Genomic DNA, 27944 nt, shown 5'->3' with positions numbered 1-27944 from the left:
TCCATGGTACTTATATTAAGTTATATATTTTAATTATAATTAAAAAATATTTTAATTCAATTTAAATTCGTATTGGATAAAACAAGATTTTATTTTCATAGATCATATTTCATCTAATGCAAACTTACAAAAAAAATTTTAATCGAAATTTTTTTTATAATAACTTTTGTATTTGTTTTAATTTCTATAATTGACTCTCTAAAAGTATATCATGAATATATTAACATCCTATATATGTTATATAATATATATATTAATTTATATATATATATTTACAAACAATATTTTATAAATATAACATCTGTTTATTTAAATAATTTTTTGTAAAAATTGCTATTAAAGCTTTTAATTAATATATGATTTTTAATATTTAAATTATAATTCTATAATTCTAATAAGAAAAATTTGTTATATCGTTTGTAGTTTAACAAATCAATATTTCTTAAAACAAATAATTAAATTTTTTCTTTTTGATAATTAATGCAACGGTATAAAATTCATTAAGATAAAAAAGTTTTCATCTTTATGGTATATATATTATCGAATTTTAAACGCAACGCGTTTCACACTAGATACATTTAAATACATTTAATTATTGCATAACGATTAATAACACGTATGGTATATTTTCCTTTTATATTTTAAACATTACCGTTAGTGATGGAATCGAAAGTTACATGTAATATATTAAGTGTAATACAAATATAAACAAAAAATATTAAAGATTCTAATATTAAGTTTTTAATATTTGATTTTTTTTAATATTTAAACGCTTAAATATTTTTATTTCATAGAAATATAAAAATATAATATAGACGGATTTTCACAAAATTTTTTCACAAGATAATTTAATATTTAATTATATTTAATTTTTCACAATAATGATAAAATTTAAAAACTTATTGAGTTACAAATATAGTAAGGATTTTTCAAAAATTTTTTTTAATTTATATTAAAGATTGAAAATGTCGAATATCCATCACTGACAATTATTATTTATTATAAGAAAATGATCGATAAAAATAATTATCTTGATCATTTTCCATATTTAAATTCATTTAACCATTCGCAACGCACGATAAAGTATAATATACACATAAATAATTACATAGATACAATTAGGCATAATTTAATTTTATATACAATATACATATAACGCATTGAAATGGTTTAATTTATCGCATAATGGAGAAATGGATCTCATTTTCGTATATATTCGTAAAATCGAAATATTCTTTCGGTTACTACTTACGAGTATTTTGCATTGGTACCGATTCTAGACACGCCTGCGTGACAAATGTTTATACGGTACTAATGTTTTTTAACCTTTTTAATAATTATAAACTTAATATCTTTTAAATTTTGTTATCGATAAATAAATTATAATTTCATTTTCCTATTCATATATCTCTTTTGTGATGTTATCTTAATTAAATAAAGAAATTAAAATTAAAAATATTTTGTCTTTCTGCACATTGTTGAAGCACATTGTCATAGAAAGCTTAAAACATTTCTAAAAGAAAAAAATAAATAAAATTCATATATTTTTAAAATATTCAATAATATCATAAATAAATTTGATGAACGTAATATATTATCGATAACAATTATAATTGATTGAATAAATTACAATTTTTAAAATATTTTTTTAAAATTCCAAATGTTATATTCAAAATGTTTTGAAAAATTTAGTAAATTTTGTGCGATATATGATAATTAAATTGTAATAGAGATTGTACATACAATACTTGTTAAATTAATCACAATGTCTGTAGTAACTTATTGATTTTAAGATGTGTACAATTGTATATGTTATCATTGTATATTTATACAGAACATTGTGTGAAATTCATAAAAGACAATAATCATAATAAATTATACTAAATAAATTTAATATCATCTATATTCTTTATCTATTCATTTTCTCTTCGAAAGTGAAAAAACATTACTTATTCCAGGGAAAAAATAATAACAAAAAAATTCATATATAAATGATACTATACACAATTACTTTAATCTTTCAATGGTTTCATTTTAATCAATGAAATAAATATTAATAATCATTTTTACATGGAATATTTGTAAAAATCTTAAAATAAAGTATGATATTTAATTATTATTTCTGAATATTAAATTTGAAAATTATTATTTTGTATATTAAGAATCTATAATTAAATTTTACTTTCACTTGATCTTTTTTAGTTCTAAGTACCAAACATGCACAATCAAATTTTTAAAATTCAGATCTCAACATAGAACTATAAGATATGATATAATATTTAACTTTCATTAAATAGTACAAATTACGTGAATAAATAACATGTAAAATTTGTAAAACAGGAATTCATTTGAAGCGTTCAATTATACATGAATAAATTAGATACAAGATATTTCATATGAGTTATATTGATCTATACGATTCGCCATTATATATATACAAATTTTCAGGCGATAATTCATTTTTTTTTCCTTTTTTTTTTAATATGTATATATACATATGTATGTACTTTCAACGCGAGGTTTCACATGATAGCCACTTTTTTTTATATTATATTATATTTATTATATCGGGGTTTCAGGAATATGTAATCGTGGCTTTAAATAGCACACGTAATAGTATAATATTGCATAATACAGTACATATAGTACAGCACGCAATCCTCATATAGAAATGGTCAACGAATTTTACGATATATATATATATATCAGTATGAAAGTGTTTCATTATATTATTTTATTTCGAAATGAAACTCATGAAATTCTATATTAATTAAATAATTTGGAATTATAATTATATACTTAGCAATCAAATAATGTACAATTAAATTACTAGATAAAAAGAATACTTTTTTGTTAAAATTTAGGCGTTAACAAGAACACAAAATGGGAGTATTCATACGCGATCAAGAAATAAAATATTTAAATTGTTTAGATGGAATAAAAAAAATACATTTGTGTATAGATTAGAGAAAAAATATTTTCATACCATATTTGACGATAATTGCTAAACCATATCCTGCATTGTGCAATGATGAACTTCATTTGAGTATGCTCCATATCTGATTATTTTAGCACTAGTACTATTAAGTACCAATAAGCGCACCAACATTCATGACATCACTTTTGGTTATTTTTTTTATCTAAAACAATTATTTCATATTTCTGCTATAGACTGATCCCATTTTATTATATAATGTTCAATTTTTTTTATTCACCCACTATTGAAAGGGATCATTTTAAAGTTATACATTAAATCGTGTTTCAGACCCATCAGCAAGCATTAATGTAACTGTACGATTGTTTATCCATATTAATCGAGCTAGTCGCATAGGATTTAATCGTGCTACATCATTAATGGGTGCGGTACTATATGATTTTACACAACGTGTTTGAGAATTTCCTAGGCCAAACATACCACTACTTGTTTGCTGAAAATATTAAAAATTATTTAAATTTAATTTTTAAATTTTATGCTATTAACTCAAAATATATAAGTGAATAAAAAACATCTTACCTGCCAGAAACATAATTTATTTTCCGTACAAGAATAACTAACCAGGAACTTGCCTTCGGGCGAAAATGCTAATGCAGTTACGGATGATGTATGTGCAGGTACTGTTTGACATTTAACATTTCCTCGTAATTCGTATAAAGCAAGCTGACCATTGCGGCTGCCTACTGCTATTCTGCGTGTTGCTGGACAATGACTCACCTAGAATAGATATATTTATTATAAATTAAATATTTAAAAAATATTTTTAATAAACATATTAACAAAAATAAATTTAAAATTAAAACATTATTTGAATAATATTAAAATAATTCAACTTACTTGATTAAATCTACATACTGCTGGGAATACATCATTTAGTGGTTTAGTTTTAAGATGACCTGGATCCAGACAATGTAAAATAATATCCATCACCTGGATTATCAATAAATATCAATTATTATGTTTAATATAACATATTAACATTAATATATTAACATTAATATAATAATATTTAAGATCCGCATTCTTACCTCAACTAAGAGATCACTCATTTCACTTTGCATTTTATCAATTAATTGTTCAACAATTCTAAGTATTTCTGGTTTTGCTTTTACTAAAACACTTGCATTCATATTTACATTTAATGTTTGTGCATTTTGTTGTAAAGTGTTATATCTAGCCACTTCTCGTGCCATTGTAGTAATAAATGCTGCAGGTCTAGCTGTAGCTATTAAAGTTAAAGCATGTCGTGCTGTACGACATGTGTCAGCTTGAGGTGTAAGTGGAAGGCCATATGTCATATTTGGTACTAACTTATCAGCATCACAACACATTTCTAACAATCCCAATAATACCTATATATATATTATATAGCATAAGACCGATATATAATTTCTTTTGCTATTATTAATTTAAATAATGTACATTTTATCATTTGTAAATTATATTATTAACATATTAATATTATTCTTACTTTTGATACATCAAGATATGGTTCCCAAACTGTAAAACCTCTACCAATGAGATCAATTGCAGCTCTTCGTAGTGCTGTATGTAAGGGTAATTTTGGTGAATGAGGTGCATGTAATAAATGTGTAAGCGCCATACTAGTATGCCTAGCAAGATTATTATTTCCTATTCCGAAACCTTCTACGATTGAACTTTTTCGCCTTTGTTCATTATCTCTTTTTTGATTTGTAGTAGTAACATCTTGTCCAAATTCTGCACCTATTACACCTAATAATACAACTGCCGTGGTTTGCTTTCGTTTCAATTCCGCCACACTCGATGGCTTCCTAGCTACATTTATTTCTGCTAATGTAAGTATATAAAATAATTAAATTATACTTTTTAAGACTAAAATAATATAAGCAGAGTTTTATAAATAACTTGCCTTCTGCTAATTCTTCTTCTTCATCTTCCTCTTCTGTATGTGATTCAGATGGAGGAATTGGGCTACCAGGAGCTGGTGGGCTTTGATTTTGTGATTGTGGTGCAATAGGTTCTTGAGTGCTATACATTGGTAAATATTGTGACCAACTATCTACAAGAGTTTTTCTTCCTTTTGGACCCATTCTTCCTAATTCAGCAAGTAATAAAGCTTGAGCAGCTTCACGGATCTGAAATATTATTATTTTACTTATTATGAAATATTATTATTAGTACTGTAAGTTTTATATATCTTTCTATACATTTTTAATATTAACCTCAAGACATTGATGTTGCCATCTGCGAGCCATCATTTCAACTTGAGGTCGTTTAAATGTCTTAATACCACTTTGTGAAACTATTTTATCAGGCAAAAGTACACAATGCAATGTTGCTAAAAGAGACCAGCCTTGTTTAATCTGTGCTTGTTGTGCTGTATAAATTTCTTCATTTTCCTCTTCTGCTTTATTCCAATTTATTGTAGATCTATTACCAGGCCTAAATATATTAAATAATATATATATATATATATATTGCATATTAATTATTTAAAATAAAAAAAATAATATTAACCTATGCATTATTCGATTTCGTTCTTGTTCAGGTACAAAAGTGGCATTATTCATTGACATTAAAGTATTTGCTAAAGCTACTACTGCTAATAAATGATTGCTAGTTAATGTGGTAGACAATTCCCAATGTGCCCTTGCTGTGAATGCTCTTGTAAGTCTTTCTTGTCTAACTAATTCTGCTGGTAAACGTTGTTCTAATTGAGTTGCAGGTTCACCAATTGGTTCCAATTGTGTTTGCCAAGTTGGTAATAATAATGACATGTAACCTTTCAAACATAAGATTGAATTATAAACATATAGATTTCATAAACCACATCATATTCATTTATACCTCCTTTAGATAAAACTCCAAATGAAACGGGAACCATCGGTCTTAATAAACCTAATTTCCCTTCACAAACGCGATCTAAATCTGGATCAATCCCCCAGGCATGCAATAAACTTAATATAAGCTGAGCTACTTCCATAGTTGCATTTGGTTCATTGAAAGCTCCATTTCGTTTCAAATTGTTTTTCATAGCATCATTATTGTTCCAATTATCACCTGTGAAAGAGTAAAATTTTTATAATAACTCAATTTATAGATTTTAGATCTAAAAAGAACTTCAAAAAAATTAAATATAACATAAATTTAAAATTAACATAATTTTAAAATTTTTTATACATTCACATAATATCTTGAAGCAATAAACATTTATTATTTTAAATTATTTATAACATGAAATGTATAAAAAATATTATATACATGTAAACTCTATAAATAAAAAAATTAATATATATAATAAAATATAATTTGCAATAACATCAAAAAATAATAAATAATAATTCGAAATGATAAAATAAATTATTTTCAAATGAAATTATTTATGTTTTTGAAAAAAAATCAATTAATTTTAAAAAAAAAATTTCTTAAAAACACATATGGCGTTATTTTTCTATTTTAATTTTTTTATTTATATTATTTTACTTAATCTGTATAAATAAAAATATATATTATAAAAAATAAAAATATATATATAAATATATTAATTAATATATTATAAATGTATACTATATATAAAAATATATACTGATTTTAATTTAATTTGACAAAATATAATATTAAGTCGTAAATAATCAGAATATAGAGATGATCAGATATATCCGAATATTTTTATGATAAAATTAATATAATAAACGTTAAAAAATTTTTAATAGTATAGGAATATAATAAAATAAATGAAATTAGTAAAATTTCAATAACTTATAATTTAGATAAAAAGAAATAATAAATATATTTGAAGTAATATATATATATATATATATATTTATATTTATATTTATATTTATATTTATATTTATAAAAAAAAGGAAAATGGAAAGCAGATGACAAATCTAAACTAATAACAAAAATTCATGCCACGTAATTTCAATGACAGAAAGATGACAATAATTTTGCCATCTTTCTTAAATCATGGCTAACCTTTGCCGTCAAGAGTCGACGGCTTGAGGCCAACGCTTTCCACCTTGGCCTGAATCTTAGTATGTACGTTCTCTGCGCCTTCCTTCATTTTAGCCAATATACCTATAGAAAGAAATTGGCTTTAAATGATATAATAATAGGTAAATATTTTCTTCAACACGAATCTTCATGAATGACAATAACTGAGAATTAAATGCACTATGAAACTTTATAGGTATTATATAAAATAAACATTCCAAAAGTATATATTTATGAATCAAAATATTCAAGTAATAAAAAAAAATATATTACTAAATTATAAACAAATTAAAAATACAAAGCGCTAATTATGATAAATTATTTTCTTTAAATTTACATAATGAACTGAATATATGAAAGATGTTAATTGATCAAGAGTTTTGATATAAATATTATAAATTCAAACAAAATAATGTATTAAAATTGAATTTAAACTGATTTGTTTTAATAATACTAAAAATATATTTATGTTAAATTGAATCTTAACAATATAAATAAATTTATTTATTTAGCAAGACATGCAATAAATAATTTTAGTATGCATGAACACTATATTGTATAATTATTTATACAAACGTAATACATAAAATAAGACTAATGATTTTATGTGAGATCCTTATTAAATTTTTGCTCTAAAAAATTGCACACAAACTATCATTTACGAAATGAAACTGTAACAACACAATACCGTGACGATCCTTCTCCTTTAAAATTCGTTCAACGTCGCCTGCCTTATCCTTGACGCGACCGAAAAAGTCTATAAAGTGGCATGTTAGTTTTTTTCTTTTAATAATACTATAATTAGTATTTAAAATTAGAATCTATATTTATAAATCTATAAATATGAATAATAATAAGAATTGAAAAAAATTTTACCTGCAATTTTTTTATGAGCATCTGGACTGGCAGATTGTGTAAGTGCTGCAACTTTTTGATACTCAGAAGCAGAAATGAGACCTTGTGCTTCCAAAGAACCTGGTGACATTGCTCCATATTCATCACTAAGTAATTGTACTATGTATAAAAAAAAAAAATATCAATCTATTTTTTTTAAACTTTTTTTACATATATATTAAAAAAAAAAAATAAAGAAAATATTACCTATTAATGCCTCTATATCAAAAAATAAAATATGACTTTCTGGATCTTTAGGATTACTTCTAAATCCTTGAATCATTAAAGGTGTGCCTTTTGCCTTTATTTGGTTCCCATGGTCAACTCCTTGTCCACCATGAAGTTGCTGCAGCTGATGTAATCCTCTTTGAGTTGCATGTCGTATAGCAGAAAGATTTCTATGTCTCAAACCTCTGAAAAAATAAAATTTAAAAAATATAAAAAAAAATACTTTTAAAAATTCTTCTATCTAAAATTTTTATTATTTACTTTATAAGTATCATTATAACTATCATTATATATTAACAAACTACAAAATTTTAATAGTTTGTAAAATATTTATATTTTACCTAAAAAAATGTACAGCAGGATTAGCTAATCCCAATTCACCACCTGTAGCTGATCCTCCAGATGCAGCCATTGTATTTTCATCACAAGCATAAAGCACTTCTTCTGCAATAATACCTAGAAAATTTCGATTAAAATTTTACAAAAATAAATTTTAAAATATTATATACATAAATAATAATTGTAGAAAATTATAATAAAATAAATATTGTATTTATAATATATTATAGTTAATTTTAAATAAAATACATATTTATATATATATAAAATCTTTTAGAGTAAAGATCATTATTAGAAAAGCATTAGAGAAGTAAAATAAAAAATTTATATGTACCGTGTAATACGCGATCTAAATGACCAGTTTCCATTTGCCATACATATACAGCACCATCTGAACATCCGACTATCATAAAATCATCTAATGGTCTCCATTTTATTGTAACAACTGGAAATAAGTGCCGAGAAGCAAGAACAACACATTTTCTTTCTGCTAATGATAACAAAGTAACACTATGATCCGATGCAACACTGCAAACGCACTTCTGTATTCTAGGCTAAAAAAATGATTAAACTATCATTATATATTAATAAATTACAAAGTTTTAATATATAGTTTGTAAAATAATTGTAAGATATTATTTATTAACAATATATGTATTTAATACATATAATAATATATAAAGAAAATTGAACGTACACTACAATTATCAGGTGGTACCATTAATTGTGTAATTTCACCTGCATGAACACAAAATCTATGAATAAGTGTACCAGCATAAAGGTCCCATAAACATACGGCAAAATCAACAGATCCAGAAACAAGATGTGTCCGATCATAACGTGGAGCTGCTCCATGTGGATATAAAAGGCAATTCACTCGGCCAGAATGACCTAAAAGTACTTGATGGGGAGGCCAATCTATAAACCATATAATAAAATAAAAAAGAAGAAAATAATTAAATAATTGATTAAATGATTGATTAAATAAGTTTATGTAAATATTATAATTTATATGATGTCAAATTGTTCCATTGAATAAAAAAAATATTAGTGAAGTAAAATTCTTAAAGAAATATTATTTTTAAATTAATTAAATTAAATTTATTGTACCATCATATTGTTGATGATTGCCATGAAGTAAATGAAGCATGACTGTTTGTGTTGCAGGAACAATAATAATACTGCCATCTTCACGACCGACAACTAAACGACTTTGTTGTGGTAAATATATGCTAGCTGTTAATTTTATGCCATGTACATCTCCACTATCTAATTGATCTAATATTCCAACTGGCGATGGTTTCATTTCCTCCCAAGCAGCAGTAATACTTGTTTTTACTGCTGGTGGTAATGAAAGTGGAATAGAACAATCATTCTGACAAATTTGAGTTAATTGTTGAGTTGTTATTTCTGGAACTGTCCAAAGAACAATTCCTTCACTATCACCACGTAATAAATATTTTAATATTTTACTTTGTTTTTGAACTGTAACTAATCGCATTGCTGGAGGGCATGATAGAGGCTAAAAATAAAAAAAAGTATAATAATTAATAATCAACAATTGTATAATTTCAAAAAATTAATATTGCTAAATTAACTAATTAATTTTAAGTTTACCTTATCTCCAGGTTGCATCAAAGTACAATAAAGGTAAGGTTGATCATATTCAACACCCGCAGAATGAAAATTTTTATTGTCTGCAACGCTACTATATAATATAAAAAAAAAAATAAGAATAATATATTATTTAATTATTCAAAATTATTTTTTATAATAATAATTTTAAATTTTAATTCATAATACATTTTAATATATTTTAACGAAATGCATAGTATATAATATAAATTAAGAATATTTTACAGTCAATAAATAATAAAATTATAGTATTTATTTTTAGTATTTATTTTAATAATTTTTTATTTTAATATAATTTATTTTTATTTTAATAATTTATATTATTCGATTTATATACCAATAAGCTTAATAAATTGCACATAAAATAGTGCATAATTATATTATTTATATAATAATTTGTTATAAGATAATATAAAGAAACATATGTTTCAATATATAAATATATTTGAACAATAGATGCAACTAAATATGATTGGCAATTAGTATAGCTTACTAAAACTACATAAGCTGGCACAGCACTATTTTTTATTAAAATTATTATTTATCTCATTTGATTAATATAAAGATACATATAAAGCAACTTAAAACAAATAAGAGATGAAAACACAAGATATGAAATGCAGAGAGATGTAATATAAGACTATATAATTGTACAATAATATTTCGATATATTTAATATATAATATAATATATAATATAAATATTTAATATATATATATATATATATATTCAAAAAAATAAGACATGAATTAATTATACTTAAATAATGTAATATAATAAATATATATATATAATATATAATTATTTTAATTATAATATATATATTTAATTTAATTTAAATATATAAATAATCTTTATAATATTTTATAATACTTTATAATATTATATAAAAAAATCACAAAAAATTCTTATTTAAATATAAAATCATAAGAGATATAGAAAAATTCATGTAATTTCATTTTAAAAATTTTGATTAATTATTTTTAATTTAAATCAATAATTAAGAAAAATTATAAAATAGATTAATGAAATATATAAAATAGAAAATGAATATTATTATTAACATAGTTTTTTATAGAAAATGTTATTTTTTTTATAAATCTTTTAAAGAATATTTTAAATAATATTTCATATTTATACAAGATATCTATAAATAATATACTTCATTCATCATTTTTAATAAGGAAGAAAACAGGAGAAAGTAAAGAAATAAAAAGAAATCTGTAAAAGAATAATAAGCAAAATATCTGTAAAAGAATATAGCAAAATGAAAAACATAAAAATTACAGTAGAAAATACAAGAAGAAAGTGTGTAACAGATAATGCAGGATTACCTGCTAAGAGCCTTGCCCTTCAACTTGCTAGAGAACACCAGATCCATCGTAGAATGCAGTAGATGTGTATTATATGAAAAAGACACATCACCGTAAAAAAAGTCATTGTGAATTATTTGTGACAAATGGAAATTAGAAATATATTTAATTACAATAAAATTATTTTAATTATTTGGTGTTCTTTTTTTTTTGAAATTATTAAAATAAATCAGAATGAATTTTTTCATATTATGAACAAATCTCAAAAGAGTTTTATTTATTTTTATATAAAAGTTAATAAGAATTTTATATTCATTTCATAAAAAAATTAATGAAAAACATGTATAAGAAATATATTTCAAAGATTATTATATTTCTTAATATAATATATAAATTATTTTATTTAATTGTTAAAATTAATAAATTATTAATATTGATATAAAATAGAAAATAAATAATTAGCATTTCCTATTTAATATGATTGAATATGAATATTTATGACAAATGAAGTAAAACAATATACATGAAACAAATATTAAATGTGCATTGCCAGCAAGTGCTTCTATAAATAATATTTAGTTTTAAAAATTTTAAATTAAATAAATTTGAAAAAAGTATGTTTGATTGAGAAAAATTCATTTACATGTCTAATTATAAATAAAATACACTAAAAAAAAAAAATGAATTGGCATTAAAATAACTAACTACATTTTAATTATTTCATGAAATATTTTTTCTTCGATCACTATTGTAATAACATATTATTTTCTTTCAAATATATTTTATATTAAAAATAATATAAAAGATGTTTTTAAAATATTTCTACATTTCTATAGCTTTCATACTTAATTGTAATTATTTTATTATTTTAAAATTTGTTAGAACATATAAATACATATTAGTACTTGATAAAGCTACAAAATTAAGCATTCTTTTAATAAATTTCTTTTTTTATTCAGATTAATTGGCAACATTAATTTAAAAACACTACCTTTCAAGATGTACCAGAATCCTATAAGCAATAAATTAATAATCTATTAAGTATATAATCTAATATTTCAAATTTATGCTATCAAATCTTTGTTTTATATATATTTTAAATTTGTCATTATCAATAATTTCTTTAGAAATTTTAATATTTCATGACAAGTTCAAAATATAAAAAATATATTAAAAATAAAAAAAAATTTTATTTAAAAACGTACTTAGCTGGTAATTTATAGAGATAGCCATGACCTTCATCACTCCACAAAATAACTCTATCGGCAGCTAAAAAATCTCCAGACATCCAGCGTTCACCACAAGGTGCAGTAATTGAACAAAGAAGAGAGAAGTCACCAGCATCATATATCTAATGTAGATACTGTATCAGTAAAAAAATCAATTAATCCGAGAAATTGTAATAATAATTAACATATACCTGCCAATGTTTAGAGCACACAATTAATACAGTTCTTTGATTATATGGGCAACAAGTCATAGCAAGTGCATTTAAACATCGTATTTGTTTGCTTTCATGTTCATAAAGAGGTTCACTATTACGATTTTCATGCCCAAGAAGAGTCCACACCTTGACCATACCAGTCGTCGTTAAGGCCAGCACAACGTCGTCTTTAAATGAATGGAAGCGCCTGTTGCGCGTTAACTATATCTAAGAAGGTGTCATAATATTTTAAGCAAAAAATAATTTCCAATAAGTGTTAACATATGACACCTTATAAATATCATAAATGCATAAAAAATTAATTTTTTATAAAATTATAAAATTTAATTCTAATATTGAAAAATAAATATATTGAAAGCAAAAAAAGAAAATATTTAAAATGATTAATGATCATTCAGCAAATAATATAATGTTAATTTCATGCAAAATAAAATTTTAAAATTATTTTATAATAAAATAAAGTCATCTATAAGTAGATTTCAATCCATACTTGAATCATGCATAAAATATTTTGTAAGTTTAATAATTGCTAATTTCCAAATATAGCGCAATTACTTAAGAAAAAAAATCCATTCAAATTTTTATAAATGTATTTTAATCTTATAAATTTTATAAATGTATTTTATATTAAGTTAATGAATTTTTAATATTAAATTTTCAAAAATGTATTTAAAATTTATATCTATATATTTAATGCAAATATTATAAAAAAACTCTTGATCAATTATAATACATGCAATTATTGTTTTTTAAAAATTATTTACATTATTATTCATTCATATTTATAATTTTAACATTGTACAGAATAATTATAATTTTATTCTGTAAAGAAAAAAAGAGATATTTATTATAAATATATGTTATGGAATAAAATAAATACAAATTTTTCATATATTGTTATGTAAAATACATCAGATAAGAAAAAACTTTTTTTTACAAATTAATTAAATTAAGAAATGCACCAAATAATATTATTATAATAAAAAAGCCACATTAAACAGAATTTTTATACAATTGCATTCATTGCATTCAAACACTAAAAATTATCAGCTATAAAAATATATACTTACGATAGATAATAGTGTATCATAAATGATATGAAATGATTAATGTAGATAAATGCAATGTATGCTATAATGATTTTGTGAAAGGAAATGCGAATGAAGGAGAGTAGCATAAAAGAAAGGTTTATTCAAATATTAATGCCTGCTCATTTGATTCTATGATTATTTATAATGAAAAAAAAAAATATGAAAAAAAATGAGAGCCTTAATTGCCACTGTAATAGTATTGATATGTCTCCATATATGATTCATTAACATGCTGCAACAATATAATATTCATTAAAATTTCAATTGTATTTAAATTATTATTTAGATAATACAATATAATGTACATTGAAATTTTACTATCAAATGATTATGGAACATTATTGACAAAAAAATATATAGTTAGATGCAAAGTTTCTAATGTACCCAAAGCATAAAGCTTTTTTTGATTAATTGCTTGAAAAGTTAGCAGAAAATTTAAAATCTTAAAAATATAAAAAATATCTATATATAAAGTTTTATCCTTGTTAATTACTTTATAAAAAATATTATAAAATTTATTATATATTTCAATTGAATAATAGTGCACAAAAATATATACTTTGATTAACAATATCTAAATAAAAAACCTGTTGAGCAGAAAGATAGAATATAAAAAATTAATTAGCCAGGAAATACCAAATATATTGTGCAAATTAATATTATTTAAAATTTAAATAAAACAATTCGATTATATTATGATGAAATAATATTTCTGTATAACAAAATAAACTTTTGCACAATATAGATTGGTTAAGAAATTAAAAACAGATAAGGTAGCAGTTTATGGTATAAAGCATAGGTGTGATGGAGTGTAACTAACTTGTATGCACGTAGAACCGACCTTTCCGTTTGGCCGGTCGTAAAACGTGCAAAGCACTGATCCAATCAGGATGAACACGTGAACTTAGAGTAAATAAAACCTCTAAACTAAAAGGATCCATTACTAAAACCTCAGGATAGTATCTAAAATAACAAAATGATTATATTTTAAATTTTTAAAATAAATGTGTATTGTTTCAAAATATATTAATGAAATTATATACCCTGAACAAAACAATCTAACATCTTCTCCACCAGCGGAGACATAAGGCAACATCTGTGTATGAACACTGCTAAGTTTTACAGCTTCCCTACATTTTCCATCAACTAAATCCCAAGTGCACATTTCTCCACTTTCACTGCTACTGACAATAAAATTTTGTTCCATAATAACACTTGCTCGACTTAGGCACATTATTGGAGCAGTATGACCAACAAGTAAACATCTTGGAGTCATCTTAATATATAATTAATAATGTAATTATTAATTAATATAATAATTATTAATTAATGTTTTTAAAATTTAATTGAAAGATAAATATATATTTACCTTTAGTGTTTCAGGATCTACTTGCCACAAACATATCTGACCATCATAACATCCTGTTACTAATGTTTTTTGATCTCGGGACAAATAGATACAGGAAATGCAATGAGTTGGAGCTATTCGACCCCATAAAACTATAGGTACTACTAAGCTTGTACCCGCTGTCATTTTTAAAATTCAACCTACAATTTATTAAATTTAATTACTATATCATTAACAAAATTATTTTAATATTGAATATAAATATAATATAATTGAAGGAAAAGAAAAAACATAAAATAATTAATATAAAATTAAATTAATAAAATCTTTAACTTATTTATATTTTATGAATATAATTAAAACAAATTCTAACAAATTATTTACAATAATTAAATATAATTATACATATATATGTATAATATTATAATTATATTTTAATGAAAATAATTCTATAATAATATATTATCTTAAAATTTTCTAAAAACAATTAAAATTCAATTTTACATTGAAATAAGAAAACAAATTTTGTCTAAGATTATATATGACAATAAATGTACAACATATATTTAAATATTATAAATATAAAATATATTATATATATAAAATATATAAATAAAATTTAAATTGAACTTTTTAATTTTTTATAAATTATTAAAAAAAGTTTCATAAATTTATAATAATTTATAATATATATAATATTATATATATATTATACAATATATATAATACAATTTATAATATATATAAATTTATAATAATTATTTTCATTACTTAATTTATTTTGAATGGTATATTAAAATAAAATATTTTTTATTTGATATTTTTTTTCATTATTGAAAATATATATATATATATATGTATGTATGTATATATGTATGTATATGTATATATATATATAAAAGGAAAAAGTTTTATAACTTAATCGTTAAATAAATTATTATAATATAAATTCACAAGCAGATCAATTTGTCAGTTAATTAAAAGAAAAGTTTTTGTTTTGACAATATAAAAACACAATATATAGGCTACACACATGTTTTATTTGTAAAAATATAAAAATGTAAATTATTAAATCTACAACATACGTTTTTCTATCGACATATAAGATAACAGTAATTCAAAGAAACAATTCAAAGCAAGTCGTTAACTGACAATGCAATCAAATAATCCCGTAATAAATAAATGACAAAACCTTGTTATAAAGTAGTCGGAGAATAATCAATGTTACATTGATATTAATAACAGATATTTTCGGTGATAGCAAATGAATTCTTCATCCGTAGCAAAAAGGGCTTGACAAGCATCTACCACAAAGGCCATCGTAACAACGCGATACACTAAGATCTCGAAGAAAACCTATTAAAAGCAATTAGAGGCGTCTGCTATATCACGTTCACGAGATGTCACTGACAATTTATAAAATTTTGATTTTATCGCGTTTATATAATTATTTTAATAAATCAACGCGTGTTCTATGTAAAATAACATAGAAATATTTACCGAAAATACTGAATATTAATGACAACGGCTCCAAACGTCGTAACTGGCGATATATGCCAAAAATCATACAATCCTTACTGTACTTTCACGACCGTGGCCATCTTGATGTTGAGAATAGTCAGATGAATAACGCATACAATCAGCTGTTCCACGTCAAAAGATCCCTAGTAAAGTTTTCTCTAATTCGATATAAAATAAAATAGAAGTTACAATATGATTTGATTTTGTTAAAACATTTATTTTATAAAAAATAGAAAATTGAATTAAAAATCTCATTTAAAATTTATTAGACTTTTATTAATATTATTATTAATAAAATAAATACATAGATAATATGTTAATTTCATTAATATAAGATTACCTCATTAATATAATTAAAAAATAATGAAGAAAAAATATAATAATCTTAGACAAAATATATTTAATGATTTGATAACAAATCTTTTTTTATTATTTTAAAATAAATGTTGATGTTTGATAAATTAAATCCATATTTATTTATAAAAATTACATTTAAAATTACAAAATTTACTTATAAAAATGCAAATATTATATTTATATAATTTTAAAATATATAGTATTATAGCCTATTTTAATATATGACTTGAAATGTGACTAATATTTTGTGAACCTAACTTCATGTGAACATGTATCGTATGCGTATGTAAAAATATATATATAACCTAAAATTTGAAACCTATATTCTATATAGTAATCATATTTAAAAAATAAAAAATTTTATAGTGCAATTATATTTAGAAAGAAAACTATATAATTTTTTACAATTTTAAGATCGATCATTATTGTAAATAATCGTTAAAAAATATTAGGTAAGATATGTTTTAGATCTATTGATGATATGTTTTATTTTAAGTTACATATAATATAAAATGTGATAAAAAAAGCTATTAATAAAAGAATATTTATTATTGTATTGATATCAATTCAATGATCTTCTTGTAGTGTATGATTTACATAACTTTATATTACGCGAAGTTAAACTACAATTTTTAATATTGTGAATAAGAAATATTAATTATTGCTACAATGAAATGTCATTATGAGGTATTAGGGGTACCACGAAATGCTTCTGATGATGACTTAAAAAAAGCTTACAGAAAATTAGCTTTGAAATGGCATCCAGATAAAAATTTAAATAATCCAGAAGAAGCAAAAGAACAATTTCAACTTGTTCAACAAGCTTGGGAAGTGTTAAGTGATCCTCATGAACGTACTTGGTATGACAATCATCGTGATGCTATTTTAAAAGGTGGTATTGGTGAAAATTATAAAGATGATTCTATTGATCTCTTTCAATATTTCTCAACTACTTGCTTCAAAGGATATGGAGATGATGAAAAAGGATTTTATACTATTTATCGTAATGTGTTTGAAAAATTAGCAGCTGAAGACTTAGAATATACAAAAGAAGGGGATTCGGATGAAGAAGTTCCAGGATTTGGAGATTCCCAAAGTTCATATAAAGAAGTTGTTCATAACTTTTATGCTTATTGGCAAAGTTATAATACAAAAAAATCATTTGCTTGGTTAGATCCTTATGATATAAGAAATGCTCCTAATAGAAGAGTGGTACGTCTTATTGAAAAAGAAAATAAGAAAGTTCGAGATAAAGCTAAAAAAGAAAGAAATGAACAAGTAAGAAATTTAGTAGCTTTTATACGTAAACGCGATAAACGAGTGCAAATTCATACAACTAAATTAATTGAACGTGCAAAAGAGAATTTAAGGAAGGTTGAAGAACGAAAAAGACAACAATTATTAGAAAGACAGAAACAATTGAAAGAGCATAAAGTATCAGAATGGTCAAAATTTTCAAATATAGAAGCTGAACTTAAAAATATTGAAGCTAATCTTGCTCAAGAATTTGGTGAAAATTTATCTTCTGATGGAGATATGGATGATGAGAATACAATAGATGATAACTCTATGTATTGTATAGCTTGCAATAAAATATTTAAAACACATAAAGCATTTACAAACCATGAAAACTCTAAAAAACATAAAGATAATATTGCAATAATAAAAGCATCTATGATACAAGATATAAATTCTCAAGAAAGTGATATAAACTCTGATTTAATTTTAGAATGTGAAAAAAAATTATCAACAAATTCACAAATGCCTGATTTTTTATTAAATTCTATTCAAAATAATTCAAACAAAAATAATATTGCAGAACAAACTTCAGAAGAGGAACTAATCTCAGACGATGAAGAACTTGAAAATTTTGAAATACCAGAAAATATAAAATATTATTCAGAAAAATTTAAACTTGCTACAGACCCTCAAATGAATGATTTTCTTTATGTAGCATCAAACAAAAATAATAATGAATATTTAACTTCTGAAGATGAGATTATCTCTGATCAAGAAGATGAAGAAATACCCAAAAAACAAAAAAAAAAAAAACGAAAGAAGAATGTTCAAAATCCAATAAAAGAACAAATTAGTGATGAAGATATAAATATTAATGAAGATATGTTGTTATCAAAAAAACAACGTAAAAAACAGCAACAAAAGAAGGCATTATTAAATAAAGTTGTTGAAAATAATCAACAATTATCTAATGACAAAATAGAGGAGTATGAAGAATATGTTCAAAATCCAATAAAAGAACAAGTTAGTGATGAAGATATAAATATTAATGAAGATATATTATTATCAAAAAAACAACGTAAAAAACAGCAACAAAAAAAAGCATTATTAAATAAAGTTGTTGAAAATAATCAACAATTATCTAATGAGAAAATAGAAGAATATGAAGAAAATTTAATGAAGGAAAAAAATAAAACAGAATTATTATCTGTTAATGTAGAAATAAATAATACACATAATGAAAAATCTAAAAGTAAAAAAAATAAAAATATAAAAAAAAAATCACAAAATATTGAAGTATCAGATCTAACACATTGTTGCATTACATGTAAAGTTGAATTTCCTAGTAAAAATAAATTATTTGAACACTTGAAGAAAACAGGACATTCTGTATATATACCAAATTCATTGAAAAATAAAAAGAATCAAGAAGAAAAATCAAGTAAAAGTAAAGATAAAAGAAATTATTAATTACTCTAAATAATTCATATATTATTTGATTTAATTTAGTGTAATTAGTTTAGAAAATGTGTGAAAAACATTTAATTAATAAATCTTATAAATTATTATGTATACAATATTATGTATTACATATTGTACAATTTTATTATTAATAATAAATATAATAAAAATTTCTTTGAATAAATTCGTTTTTATTTTATTTATTGTTTTACATAAATACTTATTTTATTATATATTAAAAATAATTTAATTTAAAATTTAATATTGAAATATAGTAAATTAAAATTAATTCACATTAACTTTAATATTAGTAGCTTTAATATTTAATAAGTAACTTTAATATTTAGTATTTTATTATATTTTATTATATTTTAAATAATTATTTATTTTCCATGGAAATCTGCAAAGTTCATACTTAAATTTTTCAGGTCAAAAAATATCAATGCAATAAAATATGAATGCAGTTGTCTACTCTGCTGCTAGTTGTAGGTAAGATTTGTTTTGTTTCTTTCCTTAATAATTTTTAAATAATTATATGTATAAAATTTAGATAATATAAAAATAATATTGTTTATTTCAGTTTAAGATCTAGCAATATGGCAACCAAAAAACTTGTTTATCCTGCAGCTGATCGTAACAAGAATCCAATACTTTTAGTTCTTCAAAAATATATTCAACATAGTCCAGATCAAATTTTTTTAGAAATATCATCTGGTAGTGGACAACATATAGCCCATTTTGCTTCTCATTTTCCTGAAATAACTTTTTATCCTTCAGAATATAATCTAAAACTAATAGAAAGTATAACAGCTTATGCAAATGGATTTTCAAATATAAAACAACCTTTACATATAGATATTAAGACAGACTTTCATATTTGGGAGAATAATATGTTTAAAGAAGCCAGCATTGATTATATATATAATGCAAATTTGATACACATTTCACCTTATGAATGTTCTATTGGTTTATTTAATAATGCGGGTAAATTATTAAAAAATAATGGTATTTTATTTACATATGGACCTTATGCCATAGATGGAAAAATAACGCCAGAAAGTAATATTAATTTCGATAAAAGTTTAAAACTTCAAGATCCAAGATGGGGTCTTAGAGATATTAATGATTTAAAGGAATTAGCAGAAAAAAATGGACTGAAGTTAATAAATATTTATGATATGCCTGCAAACAATAAAACTATTATATGGAAAAAATATTAAATATATTAATGTAAATGTATAAATAAAGTATAAATAAAATAATGTAAATGTACAAGTAATTATTAATGATAAAATAAAAAAAATTTTAATCATTTTATAATTATGAAAGATTATCTTAAATCTAATAAATATTATTTTAAAAATCTATAATATTTTACTTCAATTACAAAACATTAAATTGTTAAAGTTATGTATTTTAATAATTAATATAAGTTTCTTGTTTAAAAAATAATTTTTATTATAATTTTTAAAATATATTTTTTAATGTTGTAACTACATTATAATAATACATTTATATACATTTTTTTTTATTTAAGATATATGTATGCACATATATAATTTTAATGATAATCAAAAAAATTTACATTTTCTAATCCTTCTGGCAAATAATTCAAATCTGATTCATTTTTGTGTTTCATATTATAACCTTTACTGTATCCTAAAATGAAAAGTGTATATAAAATATATTTTAAATAATAAAAATTTTATAGTAATAATTATAGTAAGAAATAAAATGGATTGTTTACCTAAATTTTTCATAAGTTTTGTTGGAGCATTTCTTAAATGTAAAGGTACACCTGGTTGAGGTCCTTTATGTTCAGCTACTACTTTTTGAGCAGCTCTAAGTGCATTTTCCATCAATCTAGATTTTGGAGCTCTGGCTAAATATATCGTACATTGTGCTAAAAGAACATTACATTCAGACATTCCTATCATCTTGCAGCCATGCATTGTATGTATAGCAATTTCTGAAAATTATTTTAGAAATTATAGGCAAATTATTAGAGGCAATTATTAGCAAAATTATAGATACTATTTATTTAATCTAAATCAAATAATTTGAATTAAAATAATTATTAATTATGAATGTTTAGTACCAAGAGCTTTTGGATCTTCTAAACCAATATCTTCACATGCCATTCTAACTAATCTTCGTGCAATATAATTTGGATCTTCTCCACCTAATATCATTCTTGTTAACCAGTAAAGAGAAGCATTTTCATCACTTGCTCTAACAGATTTATGTAAAGCTGAAATCATATCATAATGCTGGTCACCTTTCTTATCATATAACATATGAGTTTTTTTAAGGCTTTCTTTAATATCATCTAATGTAATAGTCACAGGACTATCCTTCAAAAACTCTTCATTGTTTGGTAATTTGCATTGAACTGCTAATTCCAAACCACCTAATGCTATACGAGCATCACCATCAGAGGTTCCTGCCAACCACTCTATGGTTGGTTCATCTATAATAAATTTTGGTATTTGAGTGGTGTTTTCCGATATTTTATTTGAATTATGCACTATTCCTTCTAATGATATTACAGCTTTGCTTAGTATACATATCAAATTAGATATATTTAATTTTTCTAAAACAATGACTCTACAGCGACTTAAAAGTGCTGAATTTAAACTGAAAGAAGGATTTTCTGTTGTTGCACCAAGTAATATAATAATACCAGATTCAACATGTGGTAAAAATACATCTTGTTGATTTTTATTAAAACGATGTATTTCATCCATGAAAACTACTGTACGTCTCTTAAATTTTAATTCATTAGTAGCTATAGTTATTATTTCTTTTATTTCATTTACACCAGCCATTGCTGCAGATAACTTAACATATCTTATTTTACCATTTGATTTAGTTTTACATATGTGAGCTATAACATTTGCTAAAGATGTCTGAAATTTATATAAAACTTTATATATAATGCAATAAATTTTTGTATGTACACAAAATTATATTGTTTTATAAATAATGTAATTAACAAATTACATATAATTAAAAAATTATTTTACAATACCTTTCCACAACCAGGTGGACCCCATAAAATTATATTTGGTATTTCAAATTTATTTAATAATTGATAAAGAATAGTAGATGGTCCAAGAATATGTAACTGTCCAACATATTCTAAAAGTGTTGTAGGTCTCATACGTTCCGCAAGAGGTATATAATCATTTCCAAATAATTTTTTAATTTCTTTATCTGTCTAAAAATTATTATTATTAATTATCTATTATGCATTCTTATATTTTTATTCAAAGAAAAAAATTACATTAGTGTTAAATGAAGTTTTTGGTATCTGAGAATCTATATTTATTGATGGTGATTCTATTAAAGTAGTTTTCTTTTTTACTAATCCCAAATCAGTCTTTTTTGCTTTTGTATTATTTAATTTTGCATATTTTCTTGCAGGGCTTTCATCTTTAAAAGATTCTTTGCTTGTTGATTCATTTAAAAATAAACATTTACTAACATGATTTTCTATTATTGTAGAAGAAAATTCTTCAGAACAAATAGGACAAGAAATTTTATCATTATCCATGTCTTAATCTACAATGAAATAAATATATATTTAATAATTATAATTAAATAGAATAAAATATTTTGAAAATAAAGAAAATTAAGTCTATAATTTATTGAATATTACACGATATATTGATATTATATTATTTCAAAAAATTTTTAAATAATAAAATTTTTTCAACATTTCAAAGAAATTTCTTTATTTTATAAATAAAGCAATGTATAAAATTACCACGCGATGCGCAGAAAGAATTCTCACAGGGATTTTCAGAGATAGTACCGTTATATTACATACACAATCATATAAATATAACCTGTGACTGTTCTTATTAATTTAATATTACATGTTTCCAATATTTTATTGGAATATTTAATATTTTCGATATTTTATATAGCGGTAAGAATTTGAAATAACACTTTTTCAGAAATTTAAATTTTCAAGACAAGATAGTGTTATGTTAAATCTATTCTTTGATGATGTGGGTCGACACTAGATCAAAGTAGTGGCTTGGTAACGTCTCTTTTGACTTTTCAAAATAATAGTAATTAAGAAAATAAAAATATTCCATACGGATTATAACGACATTTCAAACAATAAATTTATGCAATGATAGTTCGTCGAAGACGAAGGATATTAGATAACAAGCAATCGCAAGTACAAAGCGCCAAGTTTGAGTATGAACATATTTCTACTAATTATACTGAAAACGTTCAACAAGATGAGGTAAATAATTATATAATTTATATATAATTTTTAACTTTATTTTAAATCTTTTTAAAATTTTTTTTTTTTTGCTTTTTATTCAATATTTTAAACCATCAATTCAAACTTATTTCTTATATTGAATATTTATATATAAATTTTTTTAACACATATTATATATATATATTTATACATTTTATACATTTAATATAGTCTAATATAATTAAATTTTTTTTAAATAGAAAGATGAAATTGCTTCAAATACGATAGAAAAATTTAAAACAGTAGAAATACCGGTAAATACAACACTAAAAACTCGAATTAAAATTAGTTTAGAGATTGATTTAATTTCAGTTATTTTATTGGTAACTGGAATTGTTACTCGATTTTATCGTTTAGAAGAACCACGAAGTATAGTGTAAGTTATTTTATGTAAAATGAAATTTATTTTTCATATAATATATTATATAATATATGTAAATTAATTATTTATAATATTGCGTATATATGATTTTAAGAATTTTCTAATTTATGTATATTTTTTAATTAAAATAATATTAATTATAGATGTTATTTAAAACAGGTTTGATGAATTACATTATGGAAAATACGTAGGGCTTTATATGAAAAAAACATTTTTTTTTGATTCACATCCTCCTTTAGGAAAGCAACTTATTTCTGCAGCTGCGTATATAGCTGGTTTCGATGGTCAATTTAAATTTGATAGAATAGGTAGTCCTTATTCGGATATTGTGCCTCTATTCGCATTACGATTAGTACCGGCATTATGCGGCAGTCTATTAATTCCTACAGCTTATCATTTAATTTTGGAATTAGGTCTAAAACAATGGACTGCTACTTTAGCGGGAACATTATTATTATTCGGTAATTTATTATATTATATTTTTATTATTTATTAGAATATTTAATGTACACATATATATACGCGTATATATTATTTTAATAATTTTAATCATTATTATCATTTTAGATAATGCTTTGTTAACTCAATCTAGATTTATTTTAATGGAAAGTATTTTAATGCAATTTTCATTATTTGGATTAATATGTATAATGAAATTTAGAAAAGTAATGGATCAACCAACAAATTTATCTTGGTGGATATGGTTAATTTTGGGAATTGCAAATTTAACATGTGCATTATGGTAGATTTAAAAATTTATGTGTATTTTTAATAAATTTATTGTTTTAAATTTAATATAAATTTTTTTCAGTGTCAAATATGTTGGATTATATTCATTGATTTTATCATTATTTTTAATTGCTTATGATTATTGGAATTTAATACCGAGAAAAACTTTATCTAGTACAGTATTATGCATTCATCTTATAATAAGAATTTTTGTAATATTAAGTATCATTTGTATTATATATTTGACTGTGTTTTACATTCATTTAACAACACTTTCTAAAGCTGGACCACATGATTCAGTAATGACGAGTGCTTTTCAAGCAAGTTTAGATGGTGGTTTAGCTAGCATTACAAAAGGCCAACCTCTAGAAGTTACACATGGATCACAGATTACTTTAAGACATACATATGGAAGAGCTTGCTGGCTTCATAGTCATAATCATATGTATCCATTAAGATATCCAGATGGAAGAGGTAGTTCTCATCAACAACAAGTTACTTGTTACTCATTTAAAGATGTTAACAATTGGTGGATTGTAAAAAAACCAGAAAGAAATGATTTAGTTGTTACAAAACCTAGTGAACCAATAAAGCATGGTGATATAATACAATTAGTACATGGAATTACAAGTCGAGCATTAAATTCACATGATGTTGCTGCTCCAATGACACCTCAGAGTCAAGAGGTATCTTGTTATATTGATTATAATGTATCTATGCCTGCTCAAAATTTTTGGAAAGTGGAGATTAGTAATAAAGATAGTACTGGTGATGTTTGGCATGCAATTCAAAGTCAAATACGATTGATACATGTAAATACAGATTATGCATTAAAATTTAGTGGAAGACAATTGCCTGATTGGGGTTTCAATCAGCATGAAATAGTTGCAGATAGATTAGTAGATCAAACAGATTCTATATGGAATGTTGAAGAACATAGATATACTAAAAGTGAAGATCAGAAACAAAGAGAAAGGGAGTTAATTAATGCTGAAATGATTCCATTACAAGCTACTACTTTGAATTTTTGGGAGAAATTTATAGAATTACAAATAAAAATGCTATTTAGTGGTCAAGAAGGACAAAATAGTCACATGTATTCTAGTGATCCCTTAGATTGGCCATTAATGTCTAGAGGAATTGCATATTGGGTTTCCAATGATAGTAATGTAAATATATGTATAATTGTAATAATTTGTGAAAAAAAACTTATATATACATATTATATAATAATTTATTACATACATATATATAAAAATTTTTTCTTCACAAATTATTATTTATATTAATATTTTTTATTAATATTTTATTATAAATATTCATTGATATTAATTAATATTAATATGTTTGTTGATAGGCTCAAGTGCATCTTTTAGGAAATATAGCAATTTGGTATTCTGGCACAATATGTATAATTATATATTCATTTCTTTTAATATTTTATATTTTAAGACGAAGACGAATGTGTTTTGATATTACACATGAAGAATGGAACAAATTTTCTAATATTGGAAGTATCTTATTAATTGGATATTTGTTACATTTTTTACCTTTTATATTTGTTGAAAAGACTCTATTTCTTCATCATTATTTACCGGCATTCATCTTTAAATTATTACTTACAGCAGCAACAATAGAACATTTATATTATCTTATTAGGTATGAAAATAATCATTTTTCTTTTATTATTATTATTAATAGAATAATAAAATAATTTTAAAAAAATTTATTTTATATACATTTTTTCGGAAAATATAAATTCAATATATAATATTTGCTTTTTTAGTGAAAACATAATTTGATGATTTTTAATATTTTCAAATTATTAAAATTAAAAAATTAAAGTGATTCAAATATACATATGAATATCATGAAAGTTTTATGAATTTTTTTTTTGGAGAGAATTTATTATGTCATTTAAAAAAGAGATCATTTATTCAATTACATAAATTTATTGTCTATTTATTGTAATATTGATTCTTATATTTTTAATTTTTACATTACATAAAGACCAAACCAATTTTTTATTTTCAGAATTCGGTATCGGCACAATTTTTTAATGTATATATTAAAATTTGGTATTATCACATGGTTAATTTTTGTCATTTATATATTTAAAAAATTTAGTGTTCTTAGTTATGGTACAACTAATTTGAGTGCCAAGGAAGTTTTAAAATTAAGATGGAAAGACACATGGGATTTTATTATACATAAAACATAATAGACAATCAAAAACGCAGAATTTTTTTAAAATATAAATTTACAAAATTATTATTTGCTTGTATTAAAAATTATTTAATTATATCATACATTTTATATCCACAATGTATAAATTTTAATAATTGTTGTAAGAACATTGTCAAGAATGTTCAAGACACAAATTAATTAATCTAGATGTATTATTTTCTTATTTTTTTTATTTTATAAAAAATATATTACTATATAGACTGATTATATTTTATAAAAGTTTTTTTTATATGTATATAATAAAAAAATAAATAGAAAAAAAACAAAAAATCTAATATTTATATTAGTTTTATAATTCTTATAAAATCTAGAAAATATATATTCTATATTTAAAACAAGTTATATATATTCATGTATCAAGATATTAAAATATTAAAAAAAAAAAATTATAAAATTTAAACGAAATAAATAAAAATTTTTTACATAAATTTTGTTGATTCTTTTTATTATATATTTAAGAA

General features: G+C 22.5%; 4 protein-coding genes across 50 annotated transcripts; 2 read left to right on the top strand and 2 right to left on the bottom strand.

The window, feature by feature from the left end:
• Positions 1–514: 514 nt before the first annotated feature.
• LOC108002073 (WD repeat-containing protein 7) lies at positions 515–16902 on the bottom strand. 44 transcript variants are annotated; one of them, XM_062086938.1, is made up of 26 exons: positions 16766–16902; positions 15287–15465; positions 14961–15193; positions 14738–14880; positions 12803–12993; positions 12588–12733; positions 12374–12394; positions 11404–11430; positions 10052–10142; positions 9545–9956; positions 9132–9352; positions 8769–8988; positions 8437–8551; positions 8075–8280; positions 7850–7987; positions 7662–7730; positions 6956–7057; positions 5825–6037; positions 5495–5759; positions 5200–5419; positions 4887–5112; positions 4467–4807; positions 4024–4347; positions 3833–3925; positions 3515–3712; positions 3220–3428 (listed from the first exon to the last, which is right to left on the bottom strand). In XM_062086938.1, the coding sequence occupies exons 2-26, from the start codon at positions 15449–15451 to the stop codon at positions 3243–3245; spliced, it is 4566 nt and encodes a 1521-aa protein (XP_061942922.1). In that variant the 5' UTR covers positions 15452–15465; positions 16766–16902; the 3' UTR covers positions 3220–3242. The 44 variants fall into 44 exon arrangements, with proteins under 44 accessions (XP_061942961.1, XP_061942922.1, XP_061942926.1 ...); XM_062086942.1 differs by having other exon boundaries at positions 14759–14880; XM_062086937.1 differs by lacking the exon at positions 16766–16902 and adding an exon at positions 16458–16596.
• Positions 16903–17453: 551 nt separating this feature from the next.
• On the top strand, positions 17454–27911 carry LOC108002077 (uncharacterized). Its single transcript, XM_062086122.1, has 12 exons — positions 17454–17595; positions 17729–19834; positions 19892–19899; positions 20424–20827; positions 20882–21002; positions 23981–24104; positions 24326–24501; positions 24667–24968; positions 25075–25249; positions 25319–26405; positions 26594–26895; positions 27271–27911. The coding sequence occupies exons 2-12, from the start codon at positions 17813–17815 to the stop codon at positions 27455–27457; spliced, it is 4908 nt and encodes a 1635-aa protein (XP_061942106.1). The 5' UTR covers positions 17454–17595; positions 17729–17812; the 3' UTR covers positions 27458–27911.
• LOC108001987 (methyltransferase-like 26) lies at positions 19694–21213 on the top strand. The gene is made up of 3 exons (XM_028668932.2): positions 19694–19829; positions 20272–20332; positions 20424–21213. The coding sequence occupies exons 2-3, from the start codon at positions 20298–20300 to the stop codon at positions 21061–21063; spliced, it is 675 nt and encodes a 224-aa protein (XP_028524733.2). The 5' UTR covers positions 19694–19829; positions 20272–20297; the 3' UTR covers positions 21064–21213.
• LOC108002076 (ATPase WRNIP1) lies at positions 21277–24015 on the bottom strand. 4 transcript variants are annotated; one of them, XM_062086984.1, is made up of 6 exons: positions 23613–24015; positions 23331–23407; positions 22875–23063; positions 21942–22752; positions 21591–21812; positions 21277–21502 (listed from the first exon to the last, which is right to left on the bottom strand). In XM_062086984.1, the coding sequence occupies exons 2-6, from the start codon at positions 23397–23399 to the stop codon at positions 21405–21407; spliced, it is 1389 nt and encodes a 462-aa protein (XP_061942968.1). In that variant the 5' UTR covers positions 23400–23407; positions 23613–24015; the 3' UTR covers positions 21277–21404. The 4 variants fall into 4 exon arrangements, with proteins under 4 accessions (XP_061942968.1, XP_016918982.2, XP_061942967.1 ...); XM_017063493.3 differs by having other exon boundaries at positions 23130–23407; positions 23613–23992; XM_062086983.1 differs by having other exon boundaries at positions 23130–23407; positions 23505–23986.
• Positions 27912–27944: the final 33 nt, after the last annotated feature.

The sequence above is a fragment of the Apis cerana genome, linkage group LG1, assembly GCF_029169275.1.
Source record: "Apis cerana isolate GH-2021 linkage group LG1, AcerK_1.0, whole genome shotgun sequence".
NCBI lineage: Eukaryota > Metazoa > Arthropoda > Insecta > Hymenoptera > Apidae > Apis > Apis cerana.
Note: the sequence above shows the minus strand (reverse complement) of the source record. Positions and strands in the feature narration are given on the sequence as shown.